This window comes from Spermophilus citellus, assembly GCF_964194105.1.
Source record: "Spermophilus citellus genome assembly, chromosome: 1".
In the NCBI taxonomy this organism is placed as follows: domain Eukaryota; kingdom Metazoa; phylum Chordata; class Mammalia; order Rodentia; family Sciuridae; genus Spermophilus; species Spermophilus citellus.
Window position 1 is genome coordinate 161,249,660 of NC_138182.1, and position 19,954 is coordinate 161,269,613.

The 19,954-nt window shown below is 41.8% G+C and overlaps 1 protein-coding gene across 2 annotated transcripts in view; it reads right to left on the reverse strand.

The window, feature by feature from the left end:
* SPOCK1 (SPARC (osteonectin), cwcv and kazal like domains proteoglycan 1) overlaps positions 1–19,954 on the reverse strand; it is a 504,325-nt gene that overhangs the window by 13,408 nt on the left and 470,963 nt on the right. For both annotated transcript variants that reach the window (XM_081296284.1, XM_081296283.1), the window contains exons 7-8: positions 4,382–4,498; positions 331–552 (exon numbers count right to left, since the gene is read on the reverse strand). In XM_081296284.1, the coding sequence (XP_081152410.1) occupies positions 331–552; positions 4,382–4,498 (339 nt within the window). The remainder of the gene's footprint in view (positions 1–330; positions 553–4,381; positions 4,499–19,954) is intronic.

A 19,954-nucleotide genomic window follows, 5' to 3' on the forward strand; every position in this document is an offset into this window, starting at 1 on the left:
AATGACCTTGGGGATTATGCAGTGAAGGTTTATACACATCCATTTTACAGGTAAAAATATTGAGATACAATAGGGTTGGAGACTTTCCCAAAGAAAGGAACAACTCAAATAAGAGACTCCTTGATTATATTCTTAATTTTTTAATGTACCATGTTATAAATAAGGAGAAATGAGCCATTGGGATGGCCTTTAAATGGTATGAGCTCTGCCTTCTCCAGCTGTGTCTTTCTGTGCACTGGTCCCTGTTTTCCTGCTTGCTATGTGATGGGATCTTCCCTGGCACTCACTTGGCTGCCCTGGGCTCTGAAGCCCACCTCCCTCCAGCCTTACCTCCAGGCTTCTGGAAGCAGTAGCACCACTCATTGTTAGACAGCTTGCCATCCTTGAAGGAGTCACAAGAGTTGAAGAGTGGCTTGATACAGGGCTCGTACTTATCCAGGTAGATGGCATTGATCTCTGAGTGGTCAAGAAGCAGGTCATAGTTCATGTCCAACTTATTGAACATCCAGCCCAGGGAGTCTTTGCAGATGGGCAGGATGCTGGTATCAAATCCTGCAATAAAAAAGCTCATCTCAGCTACCACCCAGCATGGCCTTTCCCACCCTGCCGATCCTCAGATTTCTGCCCCCAGGAGAGACAAGGGCTGGGCTCCACCTCCTCCTGGACTCAGGCTGGTTTCTTGCCCAGATATAGTCTCCTTAGTCTGATGGAATATTTTCTTCTTGTCGTGGGTTTCTTAAATGAAACTTATTAAAATGTGCTAAAACAGAAGTCAGTGTTTGAGGAAAATATCTGCTAAAGAAAACAAATCCCCAATTCTAATTTATCTGTGATGTAAATATGGGTTTTCATTTACTAGACCTGCTTAAAACAGAGTATGCCTGAAACGAAGGATACAAACGTCCTGAAAACTACACTTCTCTATTTAGGAAAAAAAAATGAAAAAACCAACACAAAATATTGTGAAAAGGATAGCAGTGAAATGAAACTATGTAGTATAATCCAGAAGCACTGATTATATCCCAGAGGGCTGTTAAATCCAAACAGTCTGAACATTAATGGCAAAACAAGCCAGGTACTGCCTTCGTCCCCATTCTTCTTTTCTGCAATCCCCTAAAGAGATGCATGAGATGGAATCCAAACCAACTCAGACAATAATTTCTTTCTTATTTCCCCAGGGGAGGGGAAGTAGTTTTCTTAAAGAATTATTTGTTTCCACAATGGAAACTGTATGCACTTGAATAACAATACTTAGCTCAACACTTGGGACATTGAGACCACTGTAGACAACCCTCCCCCCCGCCCGCCCTTGCCCCGAGAAGACATGCCCCAAATCTAAATCTCATCTTTCTTTCAGAGTCAAAGGCATGATACAATCTCAGGTTATTTTATAAATTGGATTTCTAGGGCTGGTTTCATTTTCCTGGAATACTTTGATAAAAGTTAACTTTTGTATTGCTATATACAAAGCTCTCCTTTAAGCATTTTAGACTTAATTATCTCACTAAATCCTTGTAGCAGTCCTATGAAATGGTACCACATGGTCTCTATGGATGAAAAAAATAAGGCTCAAGGTTTGAGTTACTTGTACAAGATCCTGTAATTGTAGAGCTGGAATTCAAACCCAGGCGGCCCAATCCAGAGTCTGTGTCCTCAGTGACTCCTCTCCCAGGGTTACCTTGGTATTCCTACCCTCAGAGGACATCCACTTGGCTCAGGATGCCATATTTGGGGACAGCCCAAGAAAAAGGGTGACACAATGACTATTATGAAGGGTCCTAATGGATTCAGTTGCCTACTCCAGCGGTCCCTACCGACAGCCTGGTCATCATGTTCTTTATGTACCTTCAGGAGCCCCTGCTCAGGCAGTAGGATATGAGATGCAGGAAAGTGTACCCAACTTTATAAAAGCTGTAACTGGAAAGAAGTTTTCACTGTCCAGAAGTCAATAAAATGAGTTTAACACCTCCCCTCTGAGCTTTCAGAGAGCCCAGTGCTGCCCCTCATCGTCCACACTTATTCATCAGATTTTTAAATACCCCGAGGGCAAAGAATGTCTTAACCCATTCCATAGAGTCACCATGACAGTCACATGGTCAGTGTCATTAAAACAAGCCAAGGCCTGCCTCAGTCACCACCATCCCCTTTCATTATTATGATTATTGCTGAGAGAAGTTTTCTAGCTACTTTTAAGTTTACCTTTTCCAACATAAAATATCTGCAATTTAAAATTCATTAATTTTGATATGTCAGAATATATCTTTAAAAATCCCCCCTTTCTAGAATGGAAGACGTAATGTGTCCCCTTCTCTGATTGAACATGATGACTGTCAAGAGTCTCTATGCTGATGAAAACCCTAAGGGCTGCTACAGGATGACTGACACTAACACCTGGCTCTATACTTTTATAGGCGATATTTTACATTATCTGAATATATTTTATAGGATATTGACATTTTATACGTAGAAAAGAGGGGTTTATTGCTGATGGGTCATCAAAAAGATGTCCCAAGCTAGTTAGCTAATAATCAAAAGGTTAGCCCACTCTGCACTCATTCAAAACTTCTAGAAAGAGGCACCTGTATCTGGCATCTGTGGCTACCAGGGGCAGAGGGCCTAGCTGGCCTCCAGTGCACAGGGCCCAGCACAATTCCAAAGCTCCCCCTTCAATGCTCCTGGATTAATAAAAATGTTGCTCCCTCTCTGGACTTCAGGGCTAACCATGCATCCTTCCTCTATATTCCCTCCACACCAATTGCTTCAGGACATCAAACCTAAAGCCTCTTTGGGGACTTAATTTGCTCCTGGCCAAACAAGTCTTTTGCAGGATCCTAGCTGTCTGTGGAAGGAGTCTCCTGGGACTGCAAGCTGTAAGGAGCAGCTCTCTTCACATCAATCTGCTCTCTGTTGAAAGGTTGTTCAGAAAGCCCAAGGGCCAGGCTGCTCCTAGAGGACCCAGGGAAAAAGTTTCCCTAGATCATCTGAGAATTAATTGCCTACAAACTCCCAAAGAACCTCTGCAGGAATGCAAAATAAATTATCTCACTTCACCCTTCCTATAGATATAACCATCCAATAACCAGCCTTCCCATCTAGATCCTGGGAAACAAATGCTACCTTGCCCTTAGGATAAAATATTAAAACTATTAAAATAATTATCCCCTAGGTATATATTCTTCATGGTATTTCTAGAAGGTTATGAGCAGCAAAGAACAATCAAAGATTAAGGTGAGTTTGTTGTTGTTGTTGTTATTATGATGTCTGAGATGGGTCTTGCTGTGTTGCCCAGACTGGATCCTAATAGTGGGCAATATAAGTTCTTACCTTCTGCATTGAACCAGGAGCATTATTTTTGAAAATTCCATCCAAACAAGTGGAGGATCAGGGATGGGATAAAATGCTTTGTTTTAAACAACATGTTTTTATATCTAAGTGGCTATACAAAATAGGTTGTGGCAGAACTATATGCATCTGAACATGTGTGTCACTCAGCAATATATTCTGTGCCAGTTGACCACAGTGTGGAGAGCCCATCTCTAACCACCATTGAGTTAAATGCATGGAGGGACTCCATTGAAGTGCAAATACTGGTGGCCCAGGAGCCTCTTTTCTGGCTGATGACAGGGCAGAATATGGCTTCTGCCCATTCAGCAGGCGGGGCCAATGGTGGCTCCTTGAGGAAACTATAGGGTGATGCGGGGTAGGGCCCACTTGTCTGGGAGTTTGAAGAGATAACAAAATGCAGTCTGACCAATGTATACAAAGACATTAGCAAAGATACTTGCAACAGTGTTGGTTATATTAGCTAAACCTTACCAACAACCTAAACTCCCCAAAATAAAGGTCTACATAAATATATTGTTATATCTAAAAATTAGAATTCTATGTAGCTATTGCAAAGAATACTTCTCAACAATATGACTGAATAGTCATATTTCTAAATAAAAGGTCATAAGACAATCTGTAAACTTTGACCCAAACTTTGTAATCAGTCATACACATAAACACATGTACTTTCATACAGGACAAGGAAAAGCCCTCCGAGTTTATACTGCAGCATGCTCATAGTTATTAAAATGGTGGGAGTATATATTTTTCCTTTTCTTTTTGTACACCAAATGTGTTTTCCAAAATGTCTATAGTAAACACAATATTTTAAATTAGCCTTTTCAAAACACAAACTGTTTTTTGAGTCCAAAGCATTGCTTCCTTCTCCACATTTTAATATTTCTAAAATTGGGACATATTTTAAAATCAACATGTACATTTAATGTAGGGTTTCTTTAACCCCAAAATGCTATTGTTAAATCAATAATGTCTAATAACTGAAGAAATGTGATACTTGCAGTGAGATAAATTAGCAAAAGTAGAGTGGTCTTACTGCCTTGGGCTGTGTTGGAGCTGGTGGGCTTGATGACCCTGTTTGCATCCTCGTGCAGAGCTCCAAACCAGTCTTTCAGCCGGGAGGCAAGATTCCTCAGTTCCTTGTCCGTGCAGGCTGGAAAAAAGCAAATAGAACAAACAGTGAGTCCTGCGTTTTCTGCCCTCAGTGTGCAAGGCTATTGGGAAAGTCACGTTCAAAGCAAACCTCAAACACAATGTAAATCCCACCTTTGCTCTGAAAGTACTCCAAAGGATGCTGCCATCACAAGTAGAGTAAAATAAAGAAGAGCCTAAATTCCCAGGACAGCCAGCATTGTTCAGACTTAAATTTGGATAGCCTGCATGCTGGTAAAGCAAGCTGCACAAGCCTCTCAGTTGTGTGTGCAGAATCCTCCAAAGACCAACACTGATCCTTTTTGCTAACCACATACAACTTGCTATTGCACATTTGCCAGAGCAAATTACATTTTCCACTATACTCATGCCAAGAGATTAACACCAAGCAATAGCTAATGCTCTTAGGGAGAGGCTGCTTAGGACACCAAAAGATTCCAGTAATAGCAGACTCTCCAGTTTGTTTTAGCTCAAGAGTTGAATTTGAGTTTGGGACTTATTTTTCTAGGCTTCCTATGGACTCAGTCTTACTTTCTATTATTTACAGATGGATGCCTTCTCCATAGAAGAGTCTTTTATGTCTCATCCCATCTATAACTATCTGGCTCATTTTGGGGGATATGAGTTGGGGCAGATGGATACTCCTGAGGAAAGAAAATACAGATGGATGGATGCACAGGCAGGTGAGCAGGTGAGTACAGCTATTTGAAGTTGTCTTAGAAGTCTGGAATAAGACTTGATAGGAGAAACCCTAAAGCAGAGAAAAGGATGCAGACAGGAGCCGACTTTGCCTATTTTCCCGACTCTGCCTCAGGGAATGCTTTAATTCTGAGTTTGAGAATCCTGGCAAAGGATCCAGGCAGTGGGCTGCTACCAAGAGACAGAAAAACCAGCAATGCATTTTGTGGCCTTTAGCAATTGGGGAGAGAAATTAGAAACCCACATAGCCAAAATCCCAATGAATAAGGGATGTGGGGAGGAACCCCACAACTGTCACTTTTCCCAAATTCTAAAGCTCCACAAGCAAGCAGCTAAGCAGTCAAAAGCTCAGTGTTGCACAGTGAGCCAAGTTCTGAGTGTCTCCTGATGCTAAAGGCTCAGAAGCCACCGCACATCTAGACTCATCCTCACCTGGGTACTTAACCAGCCTCCAAACAGCACAGACCCTGACTGAATTGAGGTGCCCAGCTACCATCTGCCTTGCAAAGGCCAGGTGACTCTTCACCAGAAGAAAACACCACCATACAGAGCCTCTCCTTATTTCTGTTTTCCATGTCTGCTTTACAGTCCAGCTCATCTTTCCTAAGCCCGGAGCCTGGTAGAAAAGCCAGCTTCCCAGACCTCTGGCAGGAAAGATGTCTCCTCATTCACCAGTGACTAGGCCCAGACTGGCTCTATGCAACCTAAAAGCTACTTTCATTCCAGCTAATATCCAGACTTTAAACTCTGCAAAGTACCACCTGGATGTGTGTTCAGTGCTTATACCCAAGTTGCTAATTACCTCAAGACACTTCCTTGCTTTTACCAACTAGGACATGACCATATTTTAAAACAGCCACTAAGAAATGTCTTCACAGACCACATAAAAGGATGTGGGCTCTGTGGTCAATCTCACAATTGAAATTGGAAAATTCATAGCATCTATGTTTTCTCTCGCTATGCACACCATCTATTCCAAATGTTCTCTGAGCAGAGAAAATTGCCAAGTCAACTTGCAAAGGAAATCACTCACTGCAAGATAAATTACTCAGTTGTGTTTAACTAAACCCTGACAGATGTGCAGGTAATCTGTATCTTCACAAGACTCCTGGATTTCCCATAGGCTTCCCAAAGTACACAGGCTGTGGATGGTTGATGGAATCAGGCACTGGAATCTTGAAAGAGTGAATCTGTCACTCAGGGACAGATCCACAAGCAGGGAGCTGCTGGCATGGATAGAGAGAGATTGTAAAACCAAAATGGAGATAGGTCCTCAACAGAGAAGTCCAAAACCCTGTTCACTCATAGTGCCCTCAACAGAGAAGTCCTTGGGAGGAGAAAGTCAGGCATATCCAGCCTAGAGTTTGCTATATTCCAGAGGAAAAAAATAATCAAAGATGACAGCCTGCAGAGAGCTATTTGTTCAGATTTGGTTCTCCAGCCACAGTACACAGCTGTACATGGGAGGAAAACACTTGCCTTTTAAGGGTTCATCACCACCCCGAAAAAAATTTCTAACCTGTGATTCTTGCTTTCAGAAGTGAAGGACCCAAGAGTCCTTGCAATATACTTAGTACCTTCCTAGGGAAAATTAATTTTTTTTTAGAGAGAGAGAGAGAGAGAATTTTTTAATATATATATATATTTTAGTTTTCGGCGGACACAACATCTTTGTTTGTATGTGGTGCTGAGGATCGAACCCGGGCCGCACGCATGCCAGGCGAGCGCGCTACCACTTGAGCCACATTCCCAGCCCCTAGGAAAATTAATTTTATGGGGAGGAAAGTGTAAAATCATATCCACCTGCTGTTCCTGCACTCTGCCCTGAAGTGGGCCAGTCTTATCATTTCTAATGAGGAGTCCTGCTGCTCTCCACCCTTCCTGGTGAGAGATGAAGGTGCTCAGCATCAGTCTTCAGAGGAAATATGGTGCTGTCTAGGGAAGCATTTGGTTAAGTCATGAAGATCAGAGAGCTGAGCTATTTTTCCACTACATTACTTTCCTGAGTGGGTGACTACCAGCTAGCCCCCTTGTTCTCCCATGTTCAGTTATATCCCCCTCTGGCTTCCACCTGGATTTCAGCTTGCTTTGCGTTGTTCTCATTCTCCCAGTAGTCTCTGCTCAGCATCTTCCATCTCAATGATGTTTCCCCATTTGCCTTTCTTGTTTCTCCAGGTCACTTCGTACCTTTCTTACGTGACCCCAATCTGCTCCAACGTGGCTGGTACATTGGCATCATTTTTGGGATCCACTGATCCCCAAGGTGAGCCTCCTCTCACAGGAGGTACCCAGATATTCAAAGCCTCAGGTAAACACTTAGGAATTGTCCTAGATTTGTCTTCTGCACCCTCCTTATCAGTGGGCCACAGAATGTTTGCTTCTTGCTATCTCTGCCTTTATTCCAGTCCATAATGCCCCAGGGACATCTATACAGGCTCCAAATTGAACTCCCATCTTTCTCCCCACATTCTCGCTTTCATCCAGCAGCTAGAGTGACCTTTCTAAAATGGACATTTGTCACTTTCCTGCTTGAGCTACTTCAAAGGCTCACACTTCCTCTGTAAGTTAAGTCATAACTTCATGGTATGACCTAAGTGATGGTAGGGTCCATCACTGAAGACCTTGCTGTCTCCATTCTGCATTCACCTGCCTTGGCCTCCATGTTCTGTCCTTCCTCCCATTCCTTCACTCTTTCACCTGGACATACCTCTCCTTGTCTCCTTGACAATGCCAATGTCTCCATTATATCTTAGTTTTAAGGTTACTTCCTCTCTGAGTACTTCCTAACACTCGGACTTGCTCCTCAGATGACTTTTATCCCACCTCTGATTTCTCATTCAATGCCCATATCCCCCTAGATAATAGCAACATAAACATGTTCTGAGATTCCTCAACATCAAACACAGCCTGGCATAGAAATGCTCTCAATATATACCTACTGCTGGGCTGTCATAACCCCCTTGTTGCCTTTTGAAAGTTACAATTTTTCCATCTGCAAAATGGCATAATAAAACTTAGCTAATAGCATCAGTAAAACATGGCTCATAGCTTCTGGCCTATAGCAGGGACTCAATAAATTTATATTCTCCTTTCCATACCCCAACAGTCTACATAATGTTAGAATTGTATTGTTATGCTTTATTTTTAAGCCTGGGGAAATGCTGGTAGCATAAAGAGTAACATGTCTCCTTACTTCTTTTATAGGCTAGTCAGTCGGAAGTTCAAGAGATTTGGGTTGCAATTTCTGTCTGCCTTCTCTCAAGTGGATAAACTCCACAGTGGGGGGATAGGTCGGACTTGCCCACACCTATGTTCCTAGCACTTACCATAAAGTGTATGTAGTAGTTGTTCAAAAGAAAACATGAATGAAAGGACACACGAGTTACAAATTCCCAAGGTCAAATGCTATTATGTTGTAGAGTCCGGACTTGAATGCCATCCCTGTGTGTGGGACTGGTTCCCTGGATAGATTGGGCTTACAAGTTTCTAGTCCTCATGTATGCCATTAATATACATGGTCCAAGCTCTGGGTTGAAAGAAGTACAAATGTCAGGTCCTCGCATGTAAAGGATGCTCTATAATGACACAGGCAGGCAGCTTGCTGAGCGATACAGGACAGAGCAAGCCCTTACCTTCATTAGCTTTGGTGTGAGAACAATGGCCTTTTGGGAGGACTGCCAGAACAGCCTGCTACACGTCACATGGGCAGCCACTAGGGCTTCATTAGAGAAAAGCATAGTGCCATTGCATATTACTCCACAATGTGAAAAAAAGACAGGTCCCTCCCCTAGGAAAGCAGAGCACACAGTCAGGGAAGGGCCCAGGTAATCTGAGGCTCTCCCAATGGACTTTGCCTGTCTGGAAAATATGACTGAAATGCAATAAGCAAATGTAAATGAGGCACATGCCATATCCATGGAAGGTAGATAGCACTGGGAAACAGATGTGATAGCCATTTCCACCTGGGCACCTTCTCGCCCCTCCATCCAAGGGTGTGGAGCTTTAAAGCACCATGAGCTAGCCTGGATTTGAATGCAGACAGCATTGAAGTAAAGCCTGAAGTACAGCATAAGCAACCCAGTTGACAGAAGTGGAAAGGGCTCACTGTTGCCAATACAGTAGAAGAAGCTCTTCCAGGGTTACTGCAGCCCTGGAGGTTATAGAAGGGCAAGGGAGAGGACTGATCTCATAATATTTGCTTATGGGGCAGTTAGGCTGCCTGGGCAGCAGATAATGGGAGAGGAAAGGCATTGCTTCTGATCTGAATGAATGTCACTAGCCTATCTCTGCCTAACCCTGGCCCCTGTGTTCCATCCTCCCTCCCAAAGTCAAGGGCTCATGAAGAGCTAGGAAGAAAGTTTCAAAATTTTGAAAGGAGAAAAACAATTTTCAATTAGAAAATTGAAATTCTTTAAAAAGTACTCCCAAAGGCTTTAACTGGTATCCGAACCTGTTTTCAGCTTATTGATGACTTTGGGGGCAGAATGATAGCAAGCCCTTTCAGAGGATTAGACTTAAAGGGAAAGAAAGAGGTACAGAAAATACTGGGCAGGTGATATTAAGAAATAAATGGAAATGGGAACAGGATAAAAAGTCTATATTCAAAGCTGGATTGCTAATATCTACCAGAGGGAGACAGGGAGCAAGTGTGACCAGGTGTCTGTCTGTTAGCAATCCTAACTGAAGCCACATTTGAACACTTGACTGGGGATGCCTCGAAATGGCAAATCTGACATATGAGCATCATAGAATATCTATAAACTTGTGCTAGGAAACCAATTACTGGTCTGCTCTTGAATGTATGGAATCCTTCAGGTAAAGGGCCCAAGGAAAAAATACCACAACACATACACACACACACACACACACACACACACACACCAATCTCCCTCTCCCACCCAGCCTCACTGATGTTTAGCTCAAGGTTCTGGCAGAAGCTAATATGGAAACAACCAGGATTTAATTTAAACTTTAGTGCCTCTGAAGGTAATTAAAGAGTTGGGCCAGGCTCAAGTTCTCGCTGGGAGCAGGCTGGGAGGCCTCTCAGCAATGGAGACCTGGGGCTGGCCCTTTCACACTAATCTCCTTCAGCCCTCCTAGGTGCTGTTGGGAATAATTACTTCATCAGAGCAGCTCTGGATCAATGCACCCAGAGTGTTTGCAATTAGCAGTTCCTGAAAAAGGTCCAGATGAGCCTTCTGTAGGGTGGAGAGTAGAAGCTGGGATAACACTTCCCGAGCCTGGAATGGAACAAAGGCGAGATGCCTTCTTAAACTGCCTTTCTTGGTCCCAGCCTCTTCCCTGCACTATTGCATTCTCAGGCTGCTGGAAGCCTGCAGGACTCTAGAATCCTCCTCACCAACATCACTAGGTCCCTCCTGTTGTATATCTGGTCCACAGCAGGTAATCCAGTGCTGGAGCAATCTGCAGAAGTGCTGAGGATGCTGTACACCATGGAATTTGAAAGAGGGAGAAACAGCGAGTCTACAATTCCCTTAGGCACGTGGGCTCTAATAAACTGGAACACAAATAAGTTACAGTTGATGCTGCTTAATACAGTTTTAAGAGCAATAACCAGACTCATTGAACTTTCAAAGAACCCTGGGGAGGCAGGAGAGACTAAGTAGGTTTTGGAATCGGGTGGAACTAAGCACAATCCCTTTTTTGCCACCCCAGCTGGGACTGTGGACAAGTTAGTTTCAAACCTCGATCTCCTCATCTGCAGAAGGAAAGTGAAAAGCAAACTAGTTACTAGGATTATAAAGGTTAAGCTGGAATGTAGTTAAGCACTCAGCACCAGATCTGCCACATCGTCCACACACAGTAGCTGCTGGCCATGATCTTTGTGTTTGTGGACCCAGGGTAGCATGGTGATCAACCAGTTTGTGAATTGAGATCCTAGATATGGTATTTGCACAGGAAATGGTCTCCTGAAGCCATCCAGCAAGATACAATTCTCCTCTGTCTTGTTTCAGAGAAGTTCAATGATCTCTCCCAGAACCTACAGATGGTCAATGGCAAAATGGAGATGACACCCAGCTCTGTTAACTAGGAGTTCACTCATCTGCTCTTAGGGCATGACCCAAGTCCCCCAGAGCTGCCTGTATTTGCTCTTGCACAGTCCCCAGAAGCACACTGAGGGCCTATGTCATAAGGTAACAATCTCGCACTTAAGTTAAAGGGTTGGGACTTCAGGTTTCTGCATCTGAATACCAGTGTTGTTGTTTGTCAGGAAAGTCAGGGATCTTCTCTGAGCCTCTGCCTTCTTATCTGTAAAATGGGGATGGCCATAGTACAGGCACCATCAACCTCTCAGGCTGCATAAGTGCTTAGCATGAATATTAAGCTATCAAAAATTAACAGGTAGCCACTGTCATCTTCTGCTCTGAGGATGTTCAGGAACTTGTAGCATTCACCCTTGAGAGGCTAATAGTATGCTCCCAGCCACAACCAACTGCAATGACAGAAAATGCACTTGGGGCTCAAGGAAGGGACTTCCAAAGCATAAACGGATGAATCCCATTTCTAATTGGAGCTCATCTGACAGGGATTTGAGCCAGGTTATGTCTGCTCAAATTAAATTGTATTATATGCAATTCCAGTTTTTACTTTTCAGTGCCTAAAACATCAATATATATTCATGTTCTTTTACCCTCAGAGAAGGCATCATTTTATATAAAATTGGGCATGAGGAAAGGAATCAGGACCCCATTATTCAGGCGCTTGCTAACAAAGTCTTTTTTAAAACACAGTTTTTGCAAGAGCTTAAAATACTGACATTAAACTTAGAATATGAGTTAAACTAATTATGCTACAACCTACAAGCAAAGATGGATAAATTTCCCTATTAAAGCCATTAAGACTATTCTTGGTAACCTGATTTGAGGAGACTTTAATGTTTCCCTTGATTCTAATGGTAATCCTTCATCTGGAAAAAGAAATACATTTAGAACTTGCACAACACTGGTAAATATGCATTAGTGGAGTAACACTTATTTTTCCCCCTGAATAATCTAGAGCAGAAAGGTTAGTTAGAAAAAATAAGCTTTTAAAGCGTCTGATAAAATCCAGTCTTTTCCACATTCTGGGGCCAAAAAAAAGAATATGCAAAATGTTGGTTAGAAATGCCAACTTGGGATTTAATTGTATTTCCTAGCTAATGGTTCAGCATTTCCTTTTCCTCATATGTATGGGAGACCTGGAACAGATTGGCAGTGAATGTAGAAAACAGAATTATAATGATCAGTTTTACTGAAGGAGTCAATGGCCAACCAAACTTCTTAGGTCTTCAACTAATAAAGACGAAACTTGAAAAATAATAGTAGGTGCTACAAGACGAGACATGAATGGGCTCATCCAGGACTACGAGAGCCAGGATGGACAGAGCCCTGGGAAAGGGGTTGGTGTAGTGATAGCTGATCTCTGCCTGGGCCACATCCCTGCAGAAAGAGTATGAAAGTCACTGTGACTTTTGGTAATGTGTAAACTCAAATAGCCAATGGCAGTCAAGGAAGGCTTCTGGGAGGAAGCAGAAGTTGAGCTGAGGTTCACATGTAGGGAGGAGGTAGGGAAACATTCTAGGCAGGTTTTCAAAACAACAAAGACAGTTTGAATGAAGTGATTGATTTATTGGTTAAGCTGATTTATACTTAAGATTAGCTTTACTCAAATCAATTTTAATAGGATTAAATCTGTTTTTAAGCCAGTGTGGTGGCATATGCATGTAACCCCAGTGGCTAGGGAGGCTGAGGCAGAAGGATTGCAGCTTCAGCAATTTAGTGAGGCTGTAAGCAACCTAGTAAGATGCTGTCTCAAAATAAAAGATAAAAAGAGCTGGGGATGTGGGTCAGTGGTTGAGTGTCCTTGGGTTCAATCCCTGGTACCAGAAAAGAAGGAAAAAAAAAACTATTTCTAAACTGTAAATGTATATAAAAATATGAATGCACATAAGTGTGTCTGTTAATTTTTGTTTATCTATTTTAAAAAATTCTGCTCTACTACACATCACATATGTACATATACATTCCAAGGGTTGATTTCTGACATAGCACTATTCCAGGACTCATCCTGAAGCCTAAATTTGTAAATGGCTTTTAGGGTACGTAAGTGGAAAATGTGTTTTTAGGATACATATAAGAACCTCTATTCCTAATGGGCAATTTGCATCCAGTTTCACCATCTCGAATTCTGAATCCAAATCTAGGTGCTATTAAACATAGCTTTAGCTTCTGTTTTTCAATGCTTAAAACATCAACATATGCATGCATGTTTTTACTCTTATAAAGGAGGCTAACCTACATTGTTATTTAATGGGTCATGAAGCCACAGGGATTGGTGGAAGACCATGAGTGACAAACTTGAGAACTTAGATCTTATCCTGACAATATAGGAAGCCTAAGAGGCATTGAGAAACTGAATGGTTCTTTTACTTGGGGGTGAAAGAAGGACACAACTGGAAACCTCCATACACAGATTTGGTGGTGGACCACAAGTGGACTTAGGTACATGAGCTCCTCTTACTTCTCTCAGATCCTCCCCAAGACTCTACCCTGACCTAGATGGATGGTGACATAAGTGGACAGGCTGGTTGGTTGGACAGGTGGGAGCTCCATGCCCTTCTGTGACAAAGGTCCACCAGCATCTCCAGGGGTCTAGGCTGAAGCTGGCATTGAGGACCTAACAGAAGGGTCCTGGAGAAGCCTGGGCCAAATGCAGCCTGACTTTTTCACTTTTATACATCTGGTAGACAAACTAGTAAAAATATCATTATAAACAAATCAGGAGCCCAAGAAGAACCTTCTGAAACCATAAAGTGTGTCTTAGGCTACTGTTAATGCCACCAGGATGAGTACTTGACTCATGAATTCTCCTACCCTTCAGATCATACAACTCATTCTCAGTTTGTCCCCTCTCTTCCTCAGGGCATGAATGGGAACAGTGACCTGGTATAAGAAGCACCTGGCAACCAGCCTCAAGGACCTCCTCTGGACTCATAGAAAACCTTGTGACTGACACAGAGATAAAATATTAGCTATTATTATTTCTGTTTCTAGTAAAATTGTTGTATTTGCTCAAACTGTGGGTTAAGAGATACAGTATCTAACCAGGTGGTAGGACAGAATACAACTAGCAACTTCTCTCTTCCCCTCCTGCATATCAGATATAATTAACAATGAAAACAGGGAGAAAAGTCATATATTTCACTTACACTTACACTAAAAAAAGAAAGAGAGCCTCTAGGCTTCAACAGTATAGCAGAAGCCACCCAGATGGAAATTAAAAAGTAAAAGGTCCAAGTGGGCCAATAAAAAAGCAAACAAATAAAAATCAGCACAAATATCTTTCCCACAGGCAAAGGGTTCCTTATGAAGTGATAGACCAAAAGTTCCTGCTCAGCAAGAACTAAGGGATAGGTTAGAGTTGAAATGAAAAGGTAGGATAGAGGAAAATGGCCCAGGGGCCACAGATCTCAGAAGATGCCTACAAAATTGTTTCTGTGTAAGGAAGAAGCTCATTGCAAAGCACTTAGTTGGCACAGCAAGAGAACTAGAGAGGGGGTGAACACAGCTGAGGAGAGAAACTCTTTGGGGCCCCATCTGTTTCATAGGAACAGAAAAAGATAGGACTAGCTAGAGGAGCCATTTTAATAGGAATCCATCTGTCACGGGTGAACCACTCAAGCTAGGGGCTGTTGGACTCTGAAGTCCGTGGATGGCCTCGTTCCTCAGTTTCATCCACAGGACTCCTTTATGAATAAGCAGACCAGTAAAACCTAACTTATTCCAATAATAGTTTTTTTGTTGTTGTTATAAAAGTGGCTGATACGTTGATTTTAAAAATTAATTAAAAATTTGAGAAAAGGGCATCAAAACTTACCACATAACAATGAACAGAAAATCATGAAAATATGGACCAATTATAATATCATGTATCCAAGTGAAACAATCACCCTTATTGGAAAGGAGGGGGCAGGGGGTTAGCAAGGAATGTGATGGATATCATTATTCAAAGTACATGTATAAAGACACGAATTGATGTGAACATACTTTATACACAGAGATATGAAAAATTGTGTTATATATGTGTTATAAAAATTGTAATGCATTCTGCTGTCATTTATTTTTTAAAAAATAAATTAGAAAACTAAAAAAATAAAAAAGACAATGAAGTGTACAAAAACTCAGAGATGAGGAGACAGTTCAGGTGATGAAGCCAGAACTGGAAGAAGTACAAGGTTAATGGACACCAGAAAACACAGTAAGAGGGAAGGATGTCCGAAAGAAAAGAGGAAATCCCAATGGTTTAGAGAATAAGTGAGAGCTCTAGAGAAGAGGCAGGGGAAACCTCACATGAGGCTGATCCCCCTAAGAGACCATTGAAAATGATGGAACAGGACACATTTAAAATATAATCCATCTAAACATTCCTGAAATAAAGAAGAATTGAATCCACATAAGAAAAAGGCCTAGTGTGCGCCAGGGAAATGGACCTGGAATGGTCAATACTAAGGTTCATCCTAATTAAATTATGTACTAGATTTTCAAAATAAAGAAACATCAACATGGTAGCAGAAGTATGTGCAAGTAACTTGTGAGACTTAAGAGAAATAAGGCTGCCCTGAGATTTTAGCACAGCAATATTCAAAGCCTGAAGTCAACAACAGAGCAGTATCTACACGTTACGTAAGAATAGAATGCGGAATCTGGGGTTTTACGTCTATCTGAACTCTCCTTGAAGAATAAATAACACAGAAAAGAGGTTCTGAATACAGAACTTGAGGACTATTGTTCCCATGAGCCCTTCCAAAGGACCTACTAGGTGACTCATGCCAGCTGTGAAGGTGACTTGAAAAATACATTTTCTTCCAATAAACAAAGGTGAAAATTTGGCAACAGAATGCTCTAGCAATGAGGAAGTGGTAAAAGTAACAACAAAACAGGCAGAGGGAAGAAGTAGGTCCAGCTTGTGAGTTACTTAATAACTGGTGCAACATAAAAGCATCAAAAGACAAAAAAATTAATGAAATTTTATAGAACAAAGGTAAACCCTAAAATGATAAGTATATTAATTATCAAGTGGTAGAAGAAGGGGAGGGGACAGAGAGAGGCAGAATTTCATCACTGTTCAAAGGGATAATACTCCTAAATATCAGAATAATTATATGCACATGCCCTCTCACAAAGAAGACAGAATACATAGTGAGAAAAAAATACACAAAGGAAAACAAAAACCAACAGAACTGTTGTGACCAAACTTTTTATATCAATAAATATAAATGAGTCAAAATTTACCCCGAAAACAAATAAGATTATAATTTCAGACCTGGTCACAAAGAAAAGCATGACCATATGCTGATTACAAATAATAGAACAATAGTAAAGGGATTTAAAAGGTTGCTAGCTGTTTTGATTCTCAAATTTCCCTGTGGGATTCAGATTTACACTCACAAATACCTATTTGCAGCAACACTACTGTATTGTTTAAAATAGCAAAACCTGGAAATACTTCAAATATTCACAGTTAAATCAGCTATAATATGCCCACACAATAGAAAATGACACAGCTGTATGATGTGCTAGAATTTTCAAGATATATTAAATTAAAACAGCAAAGTACAGCATGTATCATATATGACTATGTTAAGGGGAAAGGGCCAAGCATTTGTGTTTGTTTCTATATGCATCAAGAACCTTATCAAGGGGAGCCAGGTACAGTGGCTCATGCCTGTAATCCCAGCAACTCCAGTGAGTGAGGCAGGAGGATTCCAAGTTCAAGGCCAACCCCAGCAACTTGGTGACACCCTGTTGCAAAATTAAAAAACACAAAGGGCTAGAATGTAGCTCAGTGTTGGAACACCCTGGATTCAAGCCCAGTAGTGCAAACAACAACAACAACAACAAAAAACTTCTCTTGAAGGATAGATAAAAAACTAATAATCATGGCTTCTATTTGTGGAGGAGGCGGGAAGTCAGGCTGATGGGAGACAGGAATGGGAGGGACAATTTCTGTATTTCTTTGAATGATTTTGGTTGTGATATAAATATGTATCTTCAAAAAATTAAAGTTTGTTTCCTTGTTACCTCCCTCACCAAACCACAGGCTCTCAGAAAATAGGTATCATGTCTTACTCACTCAGTTATCTCCTTGGCACTGTGTTCAAGACCTGAAACAACCCAACACTAATAGCTGGGTGAGGTTTGCTGAATGATTGAGTAAATGGAGGAATGTAGTGCAGGGCCACAGGCCCAAGGTGGGAGAGAGCGTGAGTGACAGGACCACAGGAGACTTGTTAGATGTAACTCAAGATAGTTCGCACGGCTCCATCAGTTCTCATGCCACATGCTAACATTTTTCTTTTTAGCCCAAAGGGGAAAAATAATCCCTAAATGCAGGATTTTTTAATCAACACAATCTGTGTACTGTTCTCCATTCTGCCCTGGGACCTTGGGCAGATCTAAATTCAATTCCAGCACTCCCTGAGCCAGACACTCTGGGGGATACAGAGATGATTAAGACACAGCCCTTGCCTGGTGTTGGGTCTCCCCTCTCCTGATTTGTAAAAGGAGAACACTTGCTCTCCATTGAGTTGGTGGAATTTTAATGAGGGAGACGCAAGCTGTTTCTCTCCCAGAATGCTCCTTCCTGGAGAACCAAGGCTCTGCTCAAATATGTCTTCATCTAGGGAATCTCCTCTCAACATCCACCCAGGAAGATTCCTGGGGATGTCCGCGGGCACAGGTCCCACAGGTGCCGCTTCTGTGCATCATTACACAACCTGTTGTCCATTCTGGACTGAGTGCAGAGTAGCAAGGATGCTAGATAGTCACATCTAACTGCCCCCAGTTCCCAGCAGAGAGCCTGGATGAAAGCAGATAGGGATAAATTTGAAGAAGGCACAAAAGAAAAGAAGTAAATATTTTAAACCAAGTGCAAACGCTGTTTCTGTTACCATAAAACCACCACTAGTATACATGGTAAAATGGCTTAACAATCAAGTGACCATTGTATACCTTTGAGGATGAGGTGGAAAGCTAAAACTATCATGCTTGACAGCTCCAAATTCAGAGATTTCCTGTGCTGAAATTGGGTCTCCTGGTTTTCAGATTGGTGCTAACTCCTACTGCTAACATCTCAGACCTCAGCCCAACCTGGCAACAGCCTGGGGGGGGTCCCTCAAATCTTATTTCCATGTTTCTTTGTATATTATGATCGCATGATGCTAGACCTATTGCACACACCTGGCTTGTTTCCACACTGGCATCTCATTCCTGTCTTTATAGTTACCACCACATAATTTAGTTTGTCTGTGTCTCTGCAAGCTTATTTGGAAACCATGGAACGCTGCTTACAGAAAATTAAGCTTCATTTTCTTGAAGCATCCAGCCAATAGTGCAGGCAGAAAATGGTGATTTGGAGGTAACTGGCTTATGCATATGTAAACATGATGCATTTAGTAAATTATGTAGACTTCACACCTCAGAGCATTGAAGAAAACAAAGGTACCTTCCAAGAAAACTGTGGTGCAATAGAGTCATTCTGAAAGGAATACTGAATTATTGTTTGGAAGAATACTTGAGCTCACATATGAATGGAAAATAATGGTTTCTAATGCAAAGCATGAGCACGAACAAGAATTTGAACAGGTCTAATTTTAAAAGGTATTATAGCATCTCTAAGGACTCCCAAGAGTTATAGCCCATAACATGTCTTGGGATTGAATTCATGGTGTGATGAGGTTGTACAATTCAGACTCAATTCCACAGTGACTCCTCGTACTTCACACAATTTCCCAGTACATATTTTTCTCCATGGGCCTAGAGAGAAAATTCTAGGCCCACCCTGAGCTCAAAAACCATTACAATAGTTAAAGCATTCCTGCAATCTATTACACACAGTTTCTCCACCAGGACCTGTTGCCTCAATCCCTTCTAATTATCTCATCAGCAATAAATCACACTGAAGATGTAATTAAAAGCTTGACTTCTGTAAGGGAAACATTAAAAGCCCACATTGTAGACTTTAAAATTCCTGCACAAGTCACGTTATAGTAGATGAGCTTAAGTGGCTCCCAATTTGTAGGCTTACAGAAGAGGTGGTTCATTTGTCTGCAGGCATTGCATCTACAGGGCTAGTTAATTTCCAATGCTCAAACTGCCAGCTATGGACTTCAAGAGTCTAGGTGGTACCTGTGCAGCTCCAGCACTTGACACTGGGAGTAATAATATGCCCCTAGAGCTGCCATGTGTGAAACAATGCCAAGACCACACTAGTGCTCTCTCTACCCTCCCCCCCCATCCTAGTGATAACCCTTGGGAGTCATTATTATTATTTCTATCTTACTAATGTAGACACTGAAGCAGAGGGACAGTAAGTGACTTTTTTTTTCTGGTTCCTGCTGACCATTTATTATAACACAAGCATTGCACACACACACAACCTCATGAATTATCACACCAACTCTATGAGGCGGGGACTTCGGCTGTGAATGAGAAGAAATTACATATCTAAATCCAGGAGCTCCTAAGTGGCAGAGCTGGGTGACACATTCAGGGTTCGGCCAAGTCTGTCCTGCCATGTCCTTCATTCTCACCATTTAAAAAGGGGTCCCCACTGCCAGACAATGAGGAAGACCTGGGGAAGAAGTGTCTTGGGCATGCAGAAATCATGCTGGTCCCTGTCACTCAGTACTTCCCCTTTGTCCTCCTGTCTATCCCACAAAATATGCAAAATACACAAGTACACACACATGAGTACAAGT